The sequence below is a fragment of the Xiphophorus couchianus genome, chromosome 23 (assembly GCF_001444195.1).
Source record: "Xiphophorus couchianus chromosome 23, X_couchianus-1.0, whole genome shotgun sequence".
NCBI lineage: Eukaryota > Metazoa > Chordata > Actinopteri > Cyprinodontiformes > Poeciliidae > Xiphophorus > Xiphophorus couchianus.
In genome coordinates, this window is record NC_040250.1 from 4,752,396 (window position 1) to 4,772,360 (window position 19,965).

Sequence of the window (19,965 nt, forward strand, 5' to 3'; positions counted from 1 at the left end):
TGAATCTCCTCTGTCAATGTGAGAGGAATAGTCAGGAAATGTACTTTTAAGTAGCTAAAAAGGGACTGAGACCTGAGGAACTTGGTTCTGGAGAAACTTTAAAAATGTGCTGGAGCCTCAAAATTACAGATATTTGATATATTTATATATTTTTTTACCAACATCTTTTGAAACACTTTTCCGGGTTCTTACAGAAGACGACAAACACTGAAATGACTTTTCTGATGAGAAATGTCATATTTTGGTGAGAGGGAAACATTGAGTTATGTTTTTCTAATTTTATATATGTCTGTTTTAATTCACCAAATATCTGGAAGAAAATGAATATAAATAGGAAAAGTTGAAAGGACCTGGACTTGCTACATCTGCTGTCAGAGAAGTTATAGATTTATATTTAAAATACGATATTTTGAATTGAAACTCAAACTGGATGTTAAATTGTTGCCTTCAACATTGCATGAATAACAGGTTTTCACAGAAATCTAAAACTGCTGCGGTTCCTCCGGGTTTGCACCTAATGGGAATCCTTCAATCATCACCTGGACTGAAAAGCTGAACTTTTATCCATGTTTTTATAATTTATGATATGGTTGAAAGAAGAAAAAAACTAATCTCAAAGACTCCTTTTAAAAGCTGAACCAAATTATAGCTTTCACCCTCATCCGTCAGGTTAGCTATTTCTCAAAATTTAGCATGAAAACTGGCAAAGCTGAGTATGCAAAAAAAGGGAAATGTCCGCCTTGATGTCACTCAACATAGCCGTCCAGTGTAAACACTGAAGGTGGGAAGAATATTGCTCGGTGTAAAACACATCTGTCTTTCAGACTGTTGGTATCAGGCTTCACACAGCAGTAAAAACAGGCTGTTTTCAGATGCACAAACGACCTGGGTCACCTGCGCTTCACCTGTACGCTCGACGGTCCGAGCGGCTTCAGCAGCCGTCTGGGACTCATCCCTCCTACCACACACCATGAATCACCCCTCAGTGACCCCCGCGGGTTGTAAAATAAGCTGCCACCACATGCCAGGCAGGGGTCAGCCATGTGTCAGCGTCTTGCCTCCGTCAGGACTCAAATACACACTTGTTTGCATTTCTGAACCACTGTCAGACCAGTTTCCTTCCAGCTGAACCGCATCTTTTGCAGTGCTTGTCAAAATTATTCACACTCCTTGAACTTCTCTACATTTTTTCACCACAAAGTTTAATATATTTCTCTTAGAATTTTAAGTGATACGGCAATACAAAGCAGTGCAAAACAGTATGATGGAAAGAAAATGATTCTCAAATAATTTTAAAGGTGACCAATAATTCTTCCTTGAACAGGATAGGATAGGTTTATGTTCTAAATAAAACATGTTCATTACACTTTTTGCAGAAAATCAGTCTTAGATATTTGCGTATATTGAGTTTCTTTCAGAATTAGCTGCTTTAGGGCCTCTTGTTACTTTAAATCCAAATAAATTGCTGCTAGTCACACCCCTTAGCTCATTAGCAACATTTAAACTGATATGTAAAATTGGCTGTAAACAGGTGTGCAATTATACAACCGTATAAAATCTTTGAATAGCAAAAGTGTAGTTTCCTGAACAACCAACAAGAATGCAGCAAATGGTTTTGGAATGGTAACCACTTGTCTTTTCCATCTGCCATTGTTCAGCATATAAAGCAGTAAAATTAACTGGCCAAATGTCCTGGAGCTCAGCTCTTCACATATTAAACATAAATCTTTATTATCACAATAGAAAGAGCAAAGAGGAGATATTAAACCAGCAGCAAAAAAATTGCAACTTTTTGAAAAAGGTGCCTCAAAATCAGTACTTTTAGGCCATAACAATAACAAAAAACCATTACAACATCCTGGAGGGAATGCTAGATGCTTTAAAAGACTTGAGATATGATGGAGAAATTTAGGGAATGCCTTTACAAGGCCCTAAACCACATGAAGCTAAACCCAAGTCCAAAACCATTAAAGGCTCTTGAGGAGTCAAACGGAGGCTGGAGCTGCAGTTGTGATGAGTCTGCTGAGAGATACTACAAATAAGAAGCAAATATATCTACAAATTATTGATTGATAAATACACTCAAAGGTGTAGCTGGAGTTTGACATGTTTTTATCATGATTATTTGTTAATAATGCTGGTAAGCTACTGATTAATTATTTAAAATCTGTCTTTGTTTAATGAACAAAGTCTTAGTGAGTAAAAAATGTGATTTTTTTTTCCAAAAACGACGGGGATATTTGTTTCCTTTCTAGCAAAATAAAACCGAATGAGAAATGATATAAGATTTTAAAACAGCACTGTTAGCAACAACATAGAGAAATAGAAACACATCGCTTCAAAATATTTCTAATAATTTATTCAACAACTTTTCACTGCAGCTGCCTTTTACTTTGTTGATTATTTTTTATGCACATTACAAAACTGACTTTCACACTTCATACTAGAAACTTTGACTTTTACCCTTAGTTTGTGTTAAATAAATGTATATTTCAGAAACTCATTCATGGTGTGTGTGTGTGTGTGTGTGTGTGTGTGTGTGTGTGTGTGTGTGTGCGTGTGCGTGTGCGTGTGTGTGTGTGTGTGTGTGTGTGTGTGTGTGTGTGTGCGTGTGCGTGTGTGTGTGTAGCTGGGTTACATTAGCGACACCCAGTATAAAAACTCACTCCTATAATCCCTTTATGGTTTCAGTGAGGGAATTTCTGCTCCCCATCCCAGTCACAATATTTTCAGTCATACACATGATTTCATTCAACAGTAATTGATGGCCACACCTAATAGCTTTATTTCCTGGAATTTTATTCTCCTACATATTTAACTAGGAAGGTCACAATGAGATATACAGTATATGATTTTTTTTTTCTTTCCAGTGAATTTATTGAGACAAGATGAGGACATGGATGCAGCTGGGAGAAAATGTTGATATTTGTTTTTAGTACATAAATCTGGTAAAATGATGAAGAATAAACATTGCTGGTTTCTAACTGATGAAAACCATAAAACTTCTCAAAAAACAATGAAATCTGGCTTGATAGATGAGTCCTTGCCAAACAACAATAAAAAGCTAAAATTTGTTTGTTTTTTTCAGAATATTCTGGGCTAAAATGTGCATGTGGATCAACTGTAAACTAATCTCCACGAGATTACATCCAGTTTTATGTTCAATCAATCAATCAATCAAATTTTATTTGTATAGCACATTTCAGCAGCATGGCATTTCAAAGTGCTTTACATCATTACAAACACAGAAACACAATGCAACATAGAATCAACAATCAAAACACGACATTAAGTCAAGTTCCATCAATAAATTTGTAATTGATTACGTTTCAAATACAATTCTAAACAGGTGGGTTTTTAGTCTATAGTTAAAGGAAGTCAGTGTTTCAGCTGTTTTACAGTTTTCTGGAAGTTTGTTCCAAATTTGTGGTGCATAGATGCTGAAAGCTGCTTCTCCTCGTTTGGTTCTGGTTCTGGGGATGCAGAGCAGACCAGAACCGGAAGACCTGAGAGGTCTGGAGGGTTGATACAACAACAGCAGATCTTTAATGTATTGTGGTGCTAAGCCATTCAGTGATTTATAAACTAACAGTATTTTAAAGTCTTTTCTTTGAGCTACAGGGAGCCAGTGGAGGGAGTTTAAAACTGGTGTTATGTGCTGTTGTGAGGATGTTTGCAGGGTTTTTTTTAGTGTCCACAGTTCAGAACCACTTCCTTCTAAACTTCAACACCTAACTCTTGTGTTTACTCACGACACTGTTAAACATTTGTACACCAATCCAAACAGTCTCAAAGGGAAAACTGAATCCTGTCCTGCTGTTTTCCAAAAGCATTTAACCATGTAGTTTACCTTTTTGAGTAGCAGAGATTAAAGAAAATGATAAATCTGAATCAAACAGATGTACACAGAAATGACATGAAATAAGCATGTTTTAACTGAGCTGGATTGGTGTTTCATCTCTGTGAACATTTTGTCTGTTGATTCAACCTCCAAGCAAACAGCTTTTGTAAAGAGAGGAGGAGATTTTTTTTTTCTAAATGTTCACACAAATGTTTCAATAACAGTTTTTATTTGCAGTAAGTGAAACCTTGACAAACTCATTTGGTGCTCTTACAGTCGGTATACAGTAATATCTGGAGTGCCTAAGCTGGCACCACATAATCCATGTTTATACAAGCAAGTGCACAGATGTGTCTGCTAGTCTCCACTTTAACAAGTCTCACTTTTTAATGGGTATATCCTGGTGTTAAATGTCGGTAACGTGTTTTCCCTGGCTGTGACGAAGCCGGGACATAAACATGCTATTCTGGCTGTACCTATAATCGTTCTATTAATAAAACCTATAACGTCTGAGTCTCGTTCTGCGGCAGAAGGGTGAAAGAGTATTTACTGTGTGCAAACACACACCGTTTCCAGCCACCATACGTTGTTAATCTCCCACTACACCTCAGACCTTCACAGCCCATTTGGGTCAGACTGTTTTAGCGCTTCGCAGTCAGAGGGCACGCTGCTGCCGGTGCCACCGGTGTCCCCTGTGGTCCGGGGCGCCACCGCATATCTGGGGACACACCTTTCTGACCAGACAAGCTGTAAAGTCTGCCAACCATGAGCACCAATGTGCAGACTCCTGTTTTCTTTTCATCAGTGCTATCAAGCCCCCTAAAGCATGCTGATGTTGATCTTTAGGGATATTTATGCTCCTGATGATGCACAATATGCTGCCAGATGTTGACAGTTACAGTAACTGCGATTCCATTAGCCATAAAATAGTGCAAATTGAAATTATGAAAATAAATTTGCTTAATGGAAACACACCAATTTCGAAAGAAAACTCGCGTTTTTTGATAAAATGTTGTTGCTGTTGCTTGAGATGGTTTTTCAGCCGTATCCTAATGGATGGATTTGGCAAAACTGCAACTGAAACACTTTTTGCGGCAAACAAGTCACGTGATCAACAACCGGATGTTGCTACTGGCGAAAACGACAGAATACGACAGGAAGTGGTATGAGGACGATGGTTAATTTTGGGGGGGTTTTCGGATAACGTGCAGCTCACAACATCCCACAGTTCATAAAAGGTTGTGTGTCATTGGAAAGCTCTTCGGTAAAATCTCGACTACAATTTTCCCAAAACGTCACGTACATAGCCACTCCCACATATTAGGGGCTTGTCGCTCCAATGCCTGAATAAGACACCGACGTCTCTTCTGATGGCTGATAGACGAATATATCTCATGATATAACGGGGATTTTCATTTTCATTTAATTTCTTATTTGACAAGTTTGACACCATTATAGTATAAACTTTTGCACACATTTGTTATGGAAACTTCCGATGACATTGAAAAAACAATTTTGCATATGCTGTGTTTCCATTAAATAAGGAATGAAATTAAAGTCGCGTGTGAATAAGTCTGTCCACACAACAAGTCATTAAAAATAATGCTGCGCCATGATCCTCTTACCATTTCCTGTTGTCTTCTTCTTCATGGTTTGCGCCAGTGGAAAACATCCAGTTGTGGATCATGTGACCCGTGTGATCCTATTTCGATATGGACAAAAAAAACACCTCATCCCAGTGCCAAAACCTTTTATCAAAAAACTCTTTTCAAAATTGACATGGTTCCATTAAGCTTCCTTTTTCAAATTTCAACCATAAACCATAAATTTCAAATTTATTTTTGAAAATGTCAAATTATTATTTGATCAATGGAAAAGCAGCTAGTGACAGCTTTCTTTTTGAAAAAGAAAGTAGAAAAGGTTATTTTGTGTCCAAAGTCAGAGGTCTTGCTTAATGGAAATATTCAATTTGATGTTTAATATGGCCGATAATTGTGCTAAATGTAGCGTAGCAAGATTCCAAAAATTTGCAAATACAGAAGTTTCATTTCGCTCAATCCATTTTGATTGTGGTAATAAAATCAGTAAGCCTTTTAAATCTTCATAGAAACAGAAAACAATGTGAACTGTTTCTTCCAGACAGATTATATTTTCTTTATAATCCAGGTTTCAAAACATCTTTCATATTTGACCTTCTCCGTAGTATTTATTATTAAAAACTGTCTTACAGCCTTTATTATGCTAAAAGTTGTGAAATAAAATATATTTGATGGTGAAATAGGACACCAAAATAGATAGTGGGCTTTGTTTGCATAAATAGATTAGCTTTATTAATAGTAAATTAGTTTCTATCGGTATCTTCAGATAATTTTTTCTCTAAGTTATTGAGTAATGTATGACTAGATTGACCCCTGAGATTTTTAATATATAGCAAATTATAGATTAATGGGGAAAGAAAATATATTTTGATTGTTGACTCAACCATTTAAATATAAAGTAGACAATCATGTATTCACCTTTCTCAAAAACAGCAAAAAATAAATATTTGTTTAATTTGAGCGTCAATGGTCTTAATTTTGTCAACCTCAGATGATGTTTTAGTTCATATTTATACAAAAATGTCAAAAATCAACCAACATTAAAGGACTTGATGACTTCCTCTATGATGAATCAGAAATATTTTTTTTTTCTTGCACAGTTTTATTGTTCCTTTTTAACATGTGTGCATCAGATGGTTCACACATGAGCCGCTGCTGATCCGAACCAAATTACTTTACAGATTTTCTGATAATTGCTCACAAGAGAAAGCCGAGTGACAAGGAAACACAAAACCCATTGATGGCGCTTCGGTGCGGTAAAAAAAAGCGCGTTTGTTTGTGTCTTCTGTGCGCCAGCTGAGGATTTACGAGCCAAACAACAAAAGAAAACATTCTCAGGTGCTCCTATTAGCAGTGTTGATTGCAAGGTCTTGAAAAATGGACAATTACTGGAAAAATGTGACCAGATAAATTTAAGCACATGTGATGCACATATGGGACAGCAGTAAGAAAATAAAGGGGGAGGGGACCGGAGCTTAATCAATGGGTTTTAGTGAACAATACTGGAAGGAAAACAATGCAGATTTGGTTTCTTTAAAACAAAGACTGGAAGGCAATCCACAAACATCCAGTAGTTAAAACAACTGAGTTGAGGAAGGAGGGAGAAGATGGGATGGCGTTAGTCCTCAAGGAGGTTCCTGGTATCTCCTGATAGGACTCCCCGCCTACAGGCAGAAAAATAAACTCTGAGTTAGGATGAGAGCAGAAGATAAAAGTCCTCCAGGAAAAATGTTTGGGCTAGATAAATCCAATAAATGATGTATGTAGTGTCAGTGTTTAAACTGTAAATTAAGACTAATTTAATTTGTTTTAATCTGGTGTTTAAAGTGATATTTCAGAAAGACAACATAGATGTAGATAAATGGAAGTGAAAGTGGTTGACATGAATGTTTTGGCTCATATGAACTGGTGATGCAACAGAAGTTCCCAATAAATAACTATTATTTAAGAAAACTGATTAATTGTGGGTAATCCATTGAAAGCACCCCATAAAATTCACATTAACAACAACGACTTTCAAAATATTCTACATTTTGTCACATAACTACAAACTACAATGTATTTTATGGGGATTTTATGAGACCATCAATGTTATGCATAATTATGTAGAAGTAAGATGATACATTGTTTTCATTTTTCACTAATACAAATCTGGACAGTGTGGCATGCATTATAGTCTCCTGATTCATTTGGCTGCAAACAAATGCACAATTATGCAATCGTATATTTTTGAAAAGCAGGAGTAGAGCCTCCTGCACAGGCAGCAACTGGTTTCTGGATGGTAAATCAACAACAAAAAAACTTCTCCTTTCCAGAAACCATTGTACAGTAGTAAAACAAGCTGATCAAATGTGCTGGAGCTCAGCTTTGGTTGCTAGGCAATGGACTGGGCTTTGCTTGGGTTGCTAGGTAACGGGGCTGGGCTCAGGTGAGTTTGCTAGGTAACGGGGCAGGGACGTAACAACTCTAGACACCAGAAAACATGAACTTATTGGCAAAAAATGGTTGGGTGTGTTTTTAAGTACCTGGGCTGTTTTTAGACGCAGTAAAAACCCAAATTGAAGTGTAAAAATGTCCAAAATTTTAATTTTGCATAATAGGTCCCCTTTAAGGCTCTTCTAAAGGAGGAAGGGGGTCTGCAAATGAGCATGTGCTTTCAAAGAAAACGTCCCTACCGCACCTCTTAACCATAAAATATATATTTTAGGCTACGTCTGGGCTGTTCTTAGAAAAGTGATTCAGTCTAATGACTTGAGTCTCGTCCTAATCCTAAAAGTGCATCCAAACAGCTCTGTTAATACTTAAAACAAATCTGTCTGCCTGACAATTCTCAGACACAGTTGAGCTCCATGCATGCCAGACCAGGACTTATTGTGACAGCAGACCTCAAAGATGGCATTGCACAATCTGGCACTGGTAACCAAAACCATCAGGGCTCACATAACTGTCACAGTCGGAGTCAGCAAAATTCTTTAGCCTGGTTGGAGTTTTTAAAAATATTCACTTTCAGGAGCCAAAGAAGTGTGATTGCATGTGGAGGACATCTTATGGAAAAGCACCAGGGGGTAATTCAAACATGACCCCAACAAGTTCAGTTTAATATAAAGCAGCAAATGTCTGAAAGGGGCTTCTGTCATGTCCAGACAATGTGAATCTGTGGTTTCCATAAATCATGTCGAAGCTGGTAATGTGTTTTATCGAGGCTGTTTCCTCCGTGTTTTTGACAGTCACTGCTCCTCCGGAGAAATTTCCGCCCTCGTTCAACTCTGCAGGAATTGAAAGGGGGGGAAAACAGTCTGCATCATCTGCTCTTAATCAGAATAATTATCCTAAGAAATGCAATGCAGAGCCTGAGCGAGGTGAGGGGAATGAAGCACAGAGGCTCTTGGCAAGCGCCTCCTCCAGTCATTATTAGTCATTTCTTTGCTGTTTTGGAAGCGGACTGGGAGGAGGCCCAGCGCATCCAGCAGACAGACAGAGAAAAAGCACAATGAGACTCCGATGCTAAGAGAAGATCAGCCGTCTCTGACGTCTCTGGAAGCCATGAGCATTAGCATTATGTTCAGAATCGCAGGGTTTCTCTTATCCAGGATTTGGTAAAACACTGAACAAATCATATAACCAAGAATAAAGTCATAGTATTATGGAAATAAACTAGTATAAGAATAAAGTAAATTCATGATGAAGTCGCAACGTTATGAGAATAAACTCATATGACAATAAAGTGATAATATTACCAGAATAAAGTCGAAATAGTTAGAGAATAAGGTATAGTTTTACAAGAATACACTTGCATGAGAGCAGTTGTATATTGAGGATAAAGTTGTATTATTATAAGAACATAGTTATAGTGGTACTAGAAAAAACTTGTTTGAGAATAACGCGTCGCGTTTTGTTATTTTGTTAATATTACTGTATTTTGGTAATATGTTTATTCTCTTATTATGACTTCATTCTTGATATATTGACTTTATTCCGTTATTATCATGACTTTATTCTCATACTATTGTAACTTTATTCCTCATTATTTTGTCTTTATTTAATTTCCTTTTGGATCACTACAGTATTTTTAAATTAGATTTTTGTATGACTTTATTCTCGTATGATTTTATTTGTGTAAATTTTATGACTTTATTCTGTAATAGCCCGTCATAAGGAAGATTTGAAGGCTTTTCCCAGAGTTGTCAGAAAACTCCTTTGAATATCAAACCCTGCAGGAGGATGAAGTGTTGAGATCCTGTCAGGATTTGTGAAAACTTCCTGCAAGAGTTTCTTGGACTTTATTTTTTCCGGCTTAATTGCAAAACAGCTTTTAAACTGAACCCTCAAATATTTTACAATGAACAAAAGACAAATAAAAAACTGAAACAATTATGGGCCTCTGTTGCCTATTAAGTTTTCATTTTAAGAGCATTTTGGCAGAAATACAACTCCACTTGGGACTGGAAATCACCCTGAGTGAAAAATGATGTTCTGAATTTCTGGTTCAACCCTGAAACTTTAACTAGTCTGAAAGATCTGGAACGATTAGACTGGCCTGTTTTATAAGGACGAATAGCTGCTGCACGTTCTCCATAAACTATAAACATTGATAGTTGGAAATTAGGTGGAAATATGGTGTGTTTTAGTTTGTCTTTACATACAGGTCATCCGAGTTCTGTTTGCTCACATTTAGAATAATTAAAACGTCTATCAGAATGAACTCACTATTTTGATGGTCTTAGGTCTTAGGTCTTAGCGAGTTGAGTTTATTGATTTGATTTGAATCATCATTATTCTAATTAGGTCCAGATATGACAAACTACTGTCAGTCCAAATTTAAATGAGGTCATAGGCTGATTTTTTTTATCTAAATTGAATTCAAACATGACAGCAACTGTTAACCAGAAAATAAGGAACCAAGTTGAAGCAACCACAGAAAAAAGGCTAATACTCAATTTATTACTTGATTATTACTCAATTTATTTACAAATACAATATGCTTTAGCTGTTTTATAAGCTCAGAAAATGACTCAAATAAGTAAAGCTTCAACTTGTGTATCTGTTAAGATAACCTTTAAGCTATGAAGAAAACATGTTATCATTTCTAACGGTTTGTGATAAACATAAACTAGTAAAATAAATATTATATTATGAATACTTCAGCTTTATTGTATTTGTTTCAGTGGTAAATATTACTTATTTCGTTTTATCTGTGAACTTCACTGGCTTTGATAGAGAGAAGAAAGGCACAACATTGTCTATATAAACTGTTGTCAACTATTTCTTCCTCAAATTCTGCCTATTTGAAGATGTTTTTACTCTAACTCTTAAAAAAGCCATGAAACTGCAGCTGAGTTCGGTTTTGTGTCATTTAAGAAAAATTGTTTTGCTTATGAAAAGATTAAAAATCTCTCCCAGAAAAATAACAGCACGTTAATCAAACAAGATCAGTCCCTGAAATGATATAAAGATACAGTGTATGATCTTCAGATTACCTGTGCAATGAGCTCCTCATACAACATGTTTGAGTTTTCCACCTGGGAACCCAGATCTGTCACCGTGTCTGCATCCAATGATGTTACACTGCATACAAAAACTGATTTTAGATGTGGCTAAAGGGAAAAAAATAATTGCATTTTTTATTAACGGCTTAGTGGATTCATATCCACCCACCTGCCAGGCCTCTCTGCTTCCTCTAGAGGGCGCAGAAGACTTTGTGTTGAACTGACGTCATGTGAGCTCTTCTTCTGTTCCCCAACCTTCTTCTCCAAAGTGCTGACCTGATGCAGCAGAGTTTGTCTCTCCTCCATCAGACAGTCTTTGAATCTGTGGAAGACAAAAACAAAAAAAATCCACCAATCTTTGGTCACTGACCAGATTAACTACTTTTACAATACTTTCCAGAAAGTTAAAGGTCACTTTTGCGAATGCATAGATAACTTTTTTTTTTCTTTCCATGTAGATTTGCTTTTGGTGAAACAAGCAGTGACATGCAGTCAGGGACGGCAGATGAGGCACCTGTAATCCTGATAAGTAAAAATAAGACCATGCAAAGTAAAATAGATGCTAGCAATGAGGAGAGTCCACTTGAATTGTCTATACATTGATTTTATTATTGGTAATTTCAACATTTTTATGGCCAAAATCACTGAATTTACGCACTGGCTGCTGAAATACAAGGCCAGGTTGAAACATTTAGTGCATGTCCATTGCTGTCTGTCTTTATAGCACCAAAGTACTTGTTTAATTACACATTTCCTACATATGTTGACGTTACACAGTCTGTTTGATATATTTAATGAATATGAACGACTTATTTAGTCTTTCTGATTGGCTATAAATGCGCAGTGAAATGGCGGCTGAGACAGAAAGTACCATGCCTCCCTGATAGGGGGCAGTGTAGATACAACAAGTGCTCTTCTTCAATGCATTGAAAAGAATGAAAACAGTCGGGGATGAAAAATACAGACGGAGCAAAACCATTCTGGGTCGTCGCTCTCTTTGGCTGCCAGATTTTTGAAAATTAAAGGAAAATGAGAAACAACAAAATGACAGAGATATTTGTAGAGAAGGATGGGTGCATGAACATCATATGACATAAAGGTAAGATCACACACAATTTTCAATTTTAATCAGAAAAGTGAGAAATCTGCCAAGGGAAACATTGAAAAAAAATTTTAAAATGTGACCTTGTTAAATATTCTTTAATCTTTTCTTGCTGATATAATTAGTTATGGTTAAAATATAGCTTCTATATTAAATTTTGGATTTGTACATCCGACTTTGGTGGAGTCTGTGCCTCACCAGTCATACACGTCACCGTACATCACTGGAAACAAGTCACTTAAAGGAGTACCAGTAAAGTAGGAGATTATAAGTCAATTCATAATAAAGCCCAATCCTTCAGCCCAATCCTTCTGGAATTTTCTACAAAATTCTAGAAAAATGTTCTGTAGGTTCTGCAAAGTTCTATGTACCAGGAAAGATTTGAGAAGCAAAATTTGAAAGAGCGCTTTAAGGTTCTGTTCAGTCCCATGAAAGTTCTAGCATTCTTGTTTTTCTGCAACTTGCAATAAACCAAAGATTGTACCACATCACAGAAATTTATGTAAGCTCTTAATATTTATAAAAAATGTTTGACAAATTACATGTAAAGCTTTATCTTTATTTCACATATTCCAATTTTTTAACTGCGCCTTTAAAGCGCATGAACTCGCCTTTGTTTCCCTCCAGCTCCTTCATTGTTGTGGTTTACTCTCTCCACTGTCATTAATTTTGTTTACAGGCAGCAGGTTTCTGCTTTTATTAGCCAGGAGAGCGCTGCCCAACTCCCAGCTCAGAGGAATGGATTTATTTTCAGAGGTTTGGGAAAGTTAAGAAGGAACACAGTGAAATTAATAACAATCTGAAGGAAATAGAAGGATTTAGTCAGTAATGCTTCTCTAAATCTGCACATTGTTAGCATGTGCTTTTTCAGCATAATGTGTTGTCAAGACCTCTAGTCTTTAAACAAACTAAAGCATGTGTTTGCCCAACAGTTTTTTCTTACGTTAGATACAAATAATATAACATTTGTGAACTGATATTGGAAATAATCATGCTTTTGGCAGCAATTTTACATAAAATAATATGAGAATCGCAGGATTTAATTGTGTTGCCATGTTTGTTTTATTCATGTAAACAATCCCACCTTTTGACACAACGCATCCAGTACTTCTGTTGCTGACAGAGCCACTCGAACTGCTCTGCCGTCTCCTGCAACTTACTCAGGCTCCCTTTATTCTCCTGCTGCAGTTCCTTCACCTTTAAAATACATTTTAAATAAATAAATGAGATCATTTTTATTTCCCCCTGATACCAGGATGTGATCAAAACAATAAACTCAGGAAGCAGTGATTATTGCAAACTGCAAATATAGATTAGAATAACGACTTGTTATGCAGAAAGATGAGTGAGAGCGGCAGAGTCTGACATAATCTTCAATTCCCAGGGCTTTTGCAATATTTCCCTGGCTTGATCCCCTGCTAATAAATGATCTCATTAAGTTTTCACTGACTCTGCGGTCTGCTCCGCTGTTCTCCTGGCCATCTGCAGATGTCTCAAAGGAAAGTTAATTACATAACTGGATTGTTTGCTGCTTGATGGACTGGTTGCAGCCGAGGCCAACATGGGGCCGGTCTTTGAAGCTCACAGTAAATAACAAAAACCATAAATCTTCATGCTCCACAAATATACAGATGCACTAAAGCAAACCCAACACCAGTAAAGTCTGGTAAGTTGACTTTTTTTTTTTTAAATATATGTCTGTGGTATAAATTTGAGTCCTGAGCATACAGGTTTCATTAGAATTACTTCCTCCATAAAACAGTCTAAATTAACTGAAAAATTGTTATTCTGCTAATTTCTGATTGTTTCATGTTGAATAACGTGTCCCTGTTCTGACATCTGCAGGGCAAGAATGGCATTGCAACTCCCACATTGATAATCCAAGATTTTCTTTTCACAAAACGTGGCTTTGTTTATACAGTAAACTATTGAAACTCAATGCACTGCAAAAATACAAAATGTTAGTTTAGTTTAGTGTTTAGTTTCTAGAGAGAATATCAGTGCACTTGAAGACAAAACTAACTTACAAGTAACTTTTAAGATACATCAGGTGGTTTTAAGTTAATAATTTCTTAGTATTAATTTTGAAAAGTATTTGTTCCATTGACAGATTATTTCAGGGAAAATCTTGTTATAAGTGAAATATCTGGCAGTGGGCCTAGTTCTGTTTTAAGAAATTATTAACTTTGTGTCACTTGTAAGCTAGTTTAGTCTTATTTCAACTGTACTAAAATATCTGCACTAGAAATTAGATTAAAAATACTTGGTAGGGTTTCATGTTTTTGCAGTGTGTAAAGACTCCTAGTCTTCCTCTAAGAATCATTTCTTTAGATTTTGTTTCCAAAGATAAAGACTTTTTTGGGGGAAAAACCTCACTGTTTAGAAAGATATACAGAAAGGATCTCACCTCCTCCAGATGAGTTTTGCGGAGGTCCTTCAGCTCTTCTGTCAGACAATCGTTGGTTTCCTGCAGCTCCTTCAGCTGCACCAGCTTACTGCTCATGACAACCACAAAACACAGATATATTTGTTTTTCAGCTATGGTACCGAAGCTTCTTGTTTTCAGTTAAATACAATGAAAAAATAAATTAAATTTAACATACACACTGCTAATGTTCAATAGCTAGGAGCTAGCAGAATTTGATGAAACATAAAAACAGTATTACGTGAACTGAAGTTTATTAACAGTTGCAGGTTTTTATTACTATTTTTATTTAAAGTCAAGTAAATCAATAAGAAAGGTGACAACGGAGAGTGTAAGAAGTCCAAAATGTTTTTCTTAGGGCTGGACAATATGTCTGCAAAACATATTATAATAAAATCGTTTCATATCAATCGACGTTGATAATTATTTATTTGTTTTTTGTTTTAAATATCTGAAATACTGGTGGCGTAACCTCGTTTTCATTCCACGCCATTGTTTTTTTAGTTTTTAAGCAGGTATGAGGCACAGTGGTGAACCCTTAAATTGCTACATGTTACTCAAAAGGTTGTTGCTAGGTAACCAGAGTGAGTGAGTTAGTTGATTCCACCAACCTTAGTTCGCTAGCCGTGAAAGGTTGAGCAGCTAAAGCCTGTCCTCTGCCTACATCTCCCAGAATGCTGTGCAGTTCTTGATCAGTGTTCATTGAAATAATTGAATATTGTATGAAATGTATTATCTTTGGATATCGATCACATATCTACTGTGACTTATGTAGTTATTGATTTATTTTCTAATCCTAGTTTTTCTGAAGGTTTTTTTAAACCTGCAGTCTGGTTTTCAACTTGAATAAAGATGATCCAACCAAATCAGATAAAAGAACAAAACCACTGTGATCAGAAAGCAGTTCTTCAACTTTAAGTTAGGTACTGTTGGATCCCCCATAGAGAAGAAAACAAAGAATTGAACATTTGTATCAAAACATGTGGTCTCTCCATTCCTGTTGGATATCATTACCGATCACATCAAAGGCATTTGAAAACCAGGGATGAACAGTTTGTTTTCAGAATTAAGAATAAATGCTGAAAGGCTGCTGAATAAACTCTTACAGGAGCAGCATTAGAGTTCAACATGAGGCAGCAAAGAAGGCGTAAGCAAAGCAGCCTGAGGTTGAACTAAAAAAAAAACAAAAACAAATCCTGAGGTCAAACTAAAGCCTCAACATCTTGACATCAAACAAGGTTTTTAATTAATGTTTGTTGTGTTTTTAATCAGATTACTTCTACATAAAATTCTTGACCAGAACTTCCTGGCAGGAGAGATACTGCACTATATAGAGATACTGAGATACTGATTTCTGGTTAAATAAAATAAAAAAGGTAAGAAAGACAAGTCAGAAACTGCAAAGAGTTGCAAACACATTTCTGACAGTGTCTGAATGCCTATGACACCCACAGTCTGGGAATAACACGCTCCAGCTAGGGATTTAAGAATCACAATGCATCATTAAAAGCAAAAATAAATCTAAACATTAAACCTTTTGCAGATGATAGTGTCTCTTTCATCTGTATTCCCAAAAATATCATGCTATGAAAAAAATGTGACACAAATCAAACTGCAGGACTTAATTAGACAAAGCAAATGACAGCCATTTTATCTGACAATTTTACATTTTATAGTTTGTTTTAATTTATTTGAAAATTAAAGAGTGTTTTAAAGCCTGTAGTTTTTTAGGGTAGCTGATTTACAGCTTGATTCAGTTTCAGTTTTCACTAAGTGGATGCGTTTTTCTCCAGCTGTTTGATCTTGTTTAGTTAAAACAGCTGGAGAGACACACAGGAATGTGCTGGAATCAAGCTGTGAAAATTCAATATTTGGATGAACAGTAACAAAATGATGAAGTACTGGAGAATATATAAAAGAGAGCCAAATTTACTTTTCTAAAAACAAAATAGCAGCTTTATCTTCTCTTAGCTCTCCTGTAATAAACTCTGGTGTAAAAGTGATTATAGAGCAGATTAAAGGTGATTAAGGGTGTTTTCATCATCCCTGTTAGTACAGAAGTACTAACTGGGGACGTTTGAACCAGCTGCTGTGGTTCACTTTGACACTGCACTGTCAAACCAACCAAACTCTTTGAAAAACCTGTTCATCTCCTCGCCTGTGGCGGCGCTGCACCAACAACCTCTGAAGGAAACAACACAAAAATGTCAGAAGAAGACTTGAGCGTAACTTCTTTTTTTGCAAAATGTAAACAAAAATGGAGTAGTGTCAGATTTTAGAGATTGTAGGATTTCTCTTTTGTCTTTGGCAGAAGACCACGAGTCATTACTCTCGATTTAGTTGTATTTACCCAGAATGCCCTGCGCTGTGTCCATTTCCTGCTTTTGGAGAGGTCTCCGGCCTGCTTGGTGTTCACATATGCATTTGAACTGCTGTAACCGAACACAGACCTCGGTTTTTAGGCTGACCAAAGTTTGCTTTTTTGGTCCGCATCAGAGTTTGGTTGTGCATTGACACTTCCCCAAACAAACTGGTATTTCTAGACAAACGAACCAGAGTTCGGTTAAAACAGACTAAACTAGGCTGGTGTGAATGCACCCTAAGCTTACCTGTGCTTACAACCAAATTTCAGAAGCAAACGGAGCTGAAATGCGTCTACCTGCGCAGCTCTGCATGCAGTCTGTCTGACAGCGCTGCTCGACGCTGGGCCTCAGCATGCAGCTCCTCCACCAGGCCCTCCAGCTGCACCTCGGAGCTTTGCAGACACACCAACTCTAAGTTGACCTGCTGCAGCAGCTCCACATCCCGACGACTCTCCTCTGCCAGCAGGACCATCCGTTGCTGCAGGACGTCCACCAAGATCTGCAGGAGACACTGAAGGACATGAGTAACACTCATTCCTGCAGCGTATTCAGCAGATTTAATTGAGATTCAGTGGAGACTTTGAGATTTCACTAAAATATCATCACAACTAATTAAACAAGTGGCATAGAAGAACCTTAAAGTCTAACTGAATGGGACACGCCTCAACATGATGTAGAGTTTGTTTAGAATGTTATAGTCACACTTTCCAAAGTAAAAGATTTTGTTTTTTCTGCATGACTTCTTCACAAGAATTTTCTATGTATTTAGTGCAAACTTTGATGCTTTGTAGAATGTTACGGATATTTGAAATAATGAGACCAAAACTGTAAGATTTTACTGCATTAACATCCTAATCTACTGTGATAAAATGAAATAAAAATAAAATTCAATTATAAAATTCAAAGAAAGATTTATGCTTAAAACAGTGAGAAAATTTCTTTATAAGGAACTTTTAATTAACGTTGTTGCTAATTTCATTGAAAAAAAAAGCTGATTTCTTCAGTTTCATCTTTTTTTGTCATACTTATATGTTTTAGATCATAAGATTAACTTTAATATTAGACACAGATAACCTAATTAAACTCAAAATGAAGTTTTCAGATGATCTGTTCACATATTCAAGAAAAAACAGCCACCTTGTTCTGTAATTTTTTACCAGGGATGCCAACAAGTGTGAAGGAGACTAAATATCTCTAAAAATACAGGTAGAGTGAATGAATATTTTCTTCAATTAATAAGTTTTTCTTAAAGTTCATCTAGACTTTTATTGTAACTTGATCACAAGTTTGGGCTTCAATAAGAGCAAAGACCCCCCAAACAAACTTAAAAATCAGGGCAATATTTGGTATGAAGGTTTAAAATGAATGCTGCATCATCTAGAACTTCATGAGTCCACCTGCTGCTGACGGATCCTGCAGATGAGCCGGTCCTGGTTTATCCTGAGCTCAAGGTTCAGCTGCTCCTGCTGCAGGAGACGAGAGGTCACAGCTTCCAGTTCATTCTGCAGCTTCCTCTCCTTCTCTCTGGACACCAGAAATTCTCTTTCCAGCACTGCTGCAGCCAAAGAAAGACAAAACCACAGTCAGTTTAACACAGCGAAAGATTCTGCAAGTAAGCAACTTTATTGTTCTTAAAAAGTAGCTCAAGACAAGACAAGGCAAGTTTGTTGCTTTTCAAGGCATTTTACAAAGAGACTGACATTTTATTATGATGAAATGTGAGATGTAGACGTAAATGTGAAAAAATAAGACGCTTGATTCAGTGTAATCCACAGTCGCCACATGCTTATTGAGGAAGAGGAATTCCCTGAAAGGTTAGCAACAACAAAAAAAATGTACAGGTAAACATTTCTAACATTCCTAGAAAATGTTCTTCATTTAAAACTGTAATTTGTTTTAAACTTCTTAATTTGTGTTATCAGATTGTAGTGTGTTGCAAATTTCTGAAAATGGGATCTGGATCTCAGCGGGGGGTTTACCTGCTTAAATAAAGGGGGGGAAAAAACAGCTTTTCAGCTATATATGTTTTAAGTAAATAATCTCTCACTATTGATGAAAAAGTACAGATTATCTCGCTTAGTGAAAAAAATCTACAAGTGCTTTTCCACCAATATTAAGGAATTATTGAGTTAAAATAAGCTCCTATTGCTGAAAAGTTACTTGTAAGTTTGTGTGCTTTATTTCAAGTGTACTAAGATATTTGCAATAGAAACTCGACTAAAAATACGTGGTAAGATTTTGTATTTTTGCATTCTACACTTTACATTGAGGAAACTAAGTAGGCAGTTTTCATCTGAAAGTCTTGACCTGCATGACTTACCCTTGTCATGAGCCAGGCGGGTGCATTTGGCGGTCAGGTACTGGATCTGACTGTAGTCCTCGTCCCTCTGGGCTCTGAAAAACCTCTTCATTGCTTGTCTGTCCGTTCCCGACTGCTCCAGATCTAAAACTCTCCCATTCTGATCCTTTCGGGTTGCGAGATGTGGGTGTGCCGCGTGGTCAGGAAGGACACGGTGTGCACATTTCCAGCAATGTTTAACTCCCTCACAGCTCTTAAAAGAAGCTCGTACCTGCAGCGGACGGGTTGCTGCAAACGCTGTGTTTTGTCTCCGTTAATGCTTGAATCACGAGAAAGCCACACCGTCACTTGTTTCAATCCTACAATTATAGACGTGATTCGATGCTACATGCAAATCTGTGGAGAAACTGTTGCCCCGGGCAGAGAAAGGGCTGAAAGAGTCGGGCAAGTTGTGTCTAGCAGCAGGTTTGAAAGCTGCAGCCTCAGGTCAGAGCGTCATGATATGGGATTTAACAAAAAAAAACTAAACATACACTGAAAAAAAATGTAAAAATGTATTACAGGTAAACATTTGCACCTTCCTGCATATGTCGAGATTTGTTTCTTTTTTCACCATTTTAGCAGCAGATGTTTTGCTATAATTCAAGCCCTGATGTAAATATTTCATACCTTACTGCCACTAAAATATGTCTCTGTGACGTGAATCCTTGTTATCTGCAGTCGGGGAGAACATTTCTAGGAATGGTTTAACCTTCTGGCACTTATTCACTTCAACACCGGGTCATTATAGTGAGAAAATGTGGAGATTTTGGATTTTTCTGAGAAAACACAGAGAAAATCCTGATCAGTCC

At 36.8% G+C, this 19,965-nt stretch overlaps 1 protein-coding gene across 3 annotated transcripts; it reads right to left on the bottom strand.

Moving 5' to 3' along the window:
• Positions 1-6,913: 6,913 nt before the first annotated feature.
• LOC114139298 (shootin-1) lies at positions 6,914-19,634 on the bottom strand. Of its 3 annotated transcripts, none has more exons than XM_028009154.1 (8): positions 19,136-19,634; positions 18,213-18,367; positions 17,112-17,326; positions 14,435-14,522; positions 13,112-13,224; positions 11,095-11,247; positions 10,917-11,004; positions 6,914-7,103 (listed from the first exon to the last, which is right to left on the bottom strand). In XM_028009154.1, the coding sequence occupies exons 1-8, from the start codon at positions 19,224-19,226 to the stop codon at positions 7,065-7,067; spliced, it is 942 nt and encodes a 313-aa protein (XP_027864955.1). In that variant the 5' UTR covers positions 19,227-19,634; the 3' UTR covers positions 6,914-7,064. The 3 variants fall into 3 exon arrangements, with proteins under 3 accessions (XP_027864955.1, XP_027864954.1, XP_027864956.1); XM_028009153.1 differs by having other exon boundaries at positions 18,213-18,370; positions 19,136-19,631; XM_028009155.1 differs by having other exon boundaries at positions 17,112-17,314; positions 18,213-18,370; positions 19,136-19,625.
• Positions 19,635-19,965: the final 331 nt, after the last annotated feature.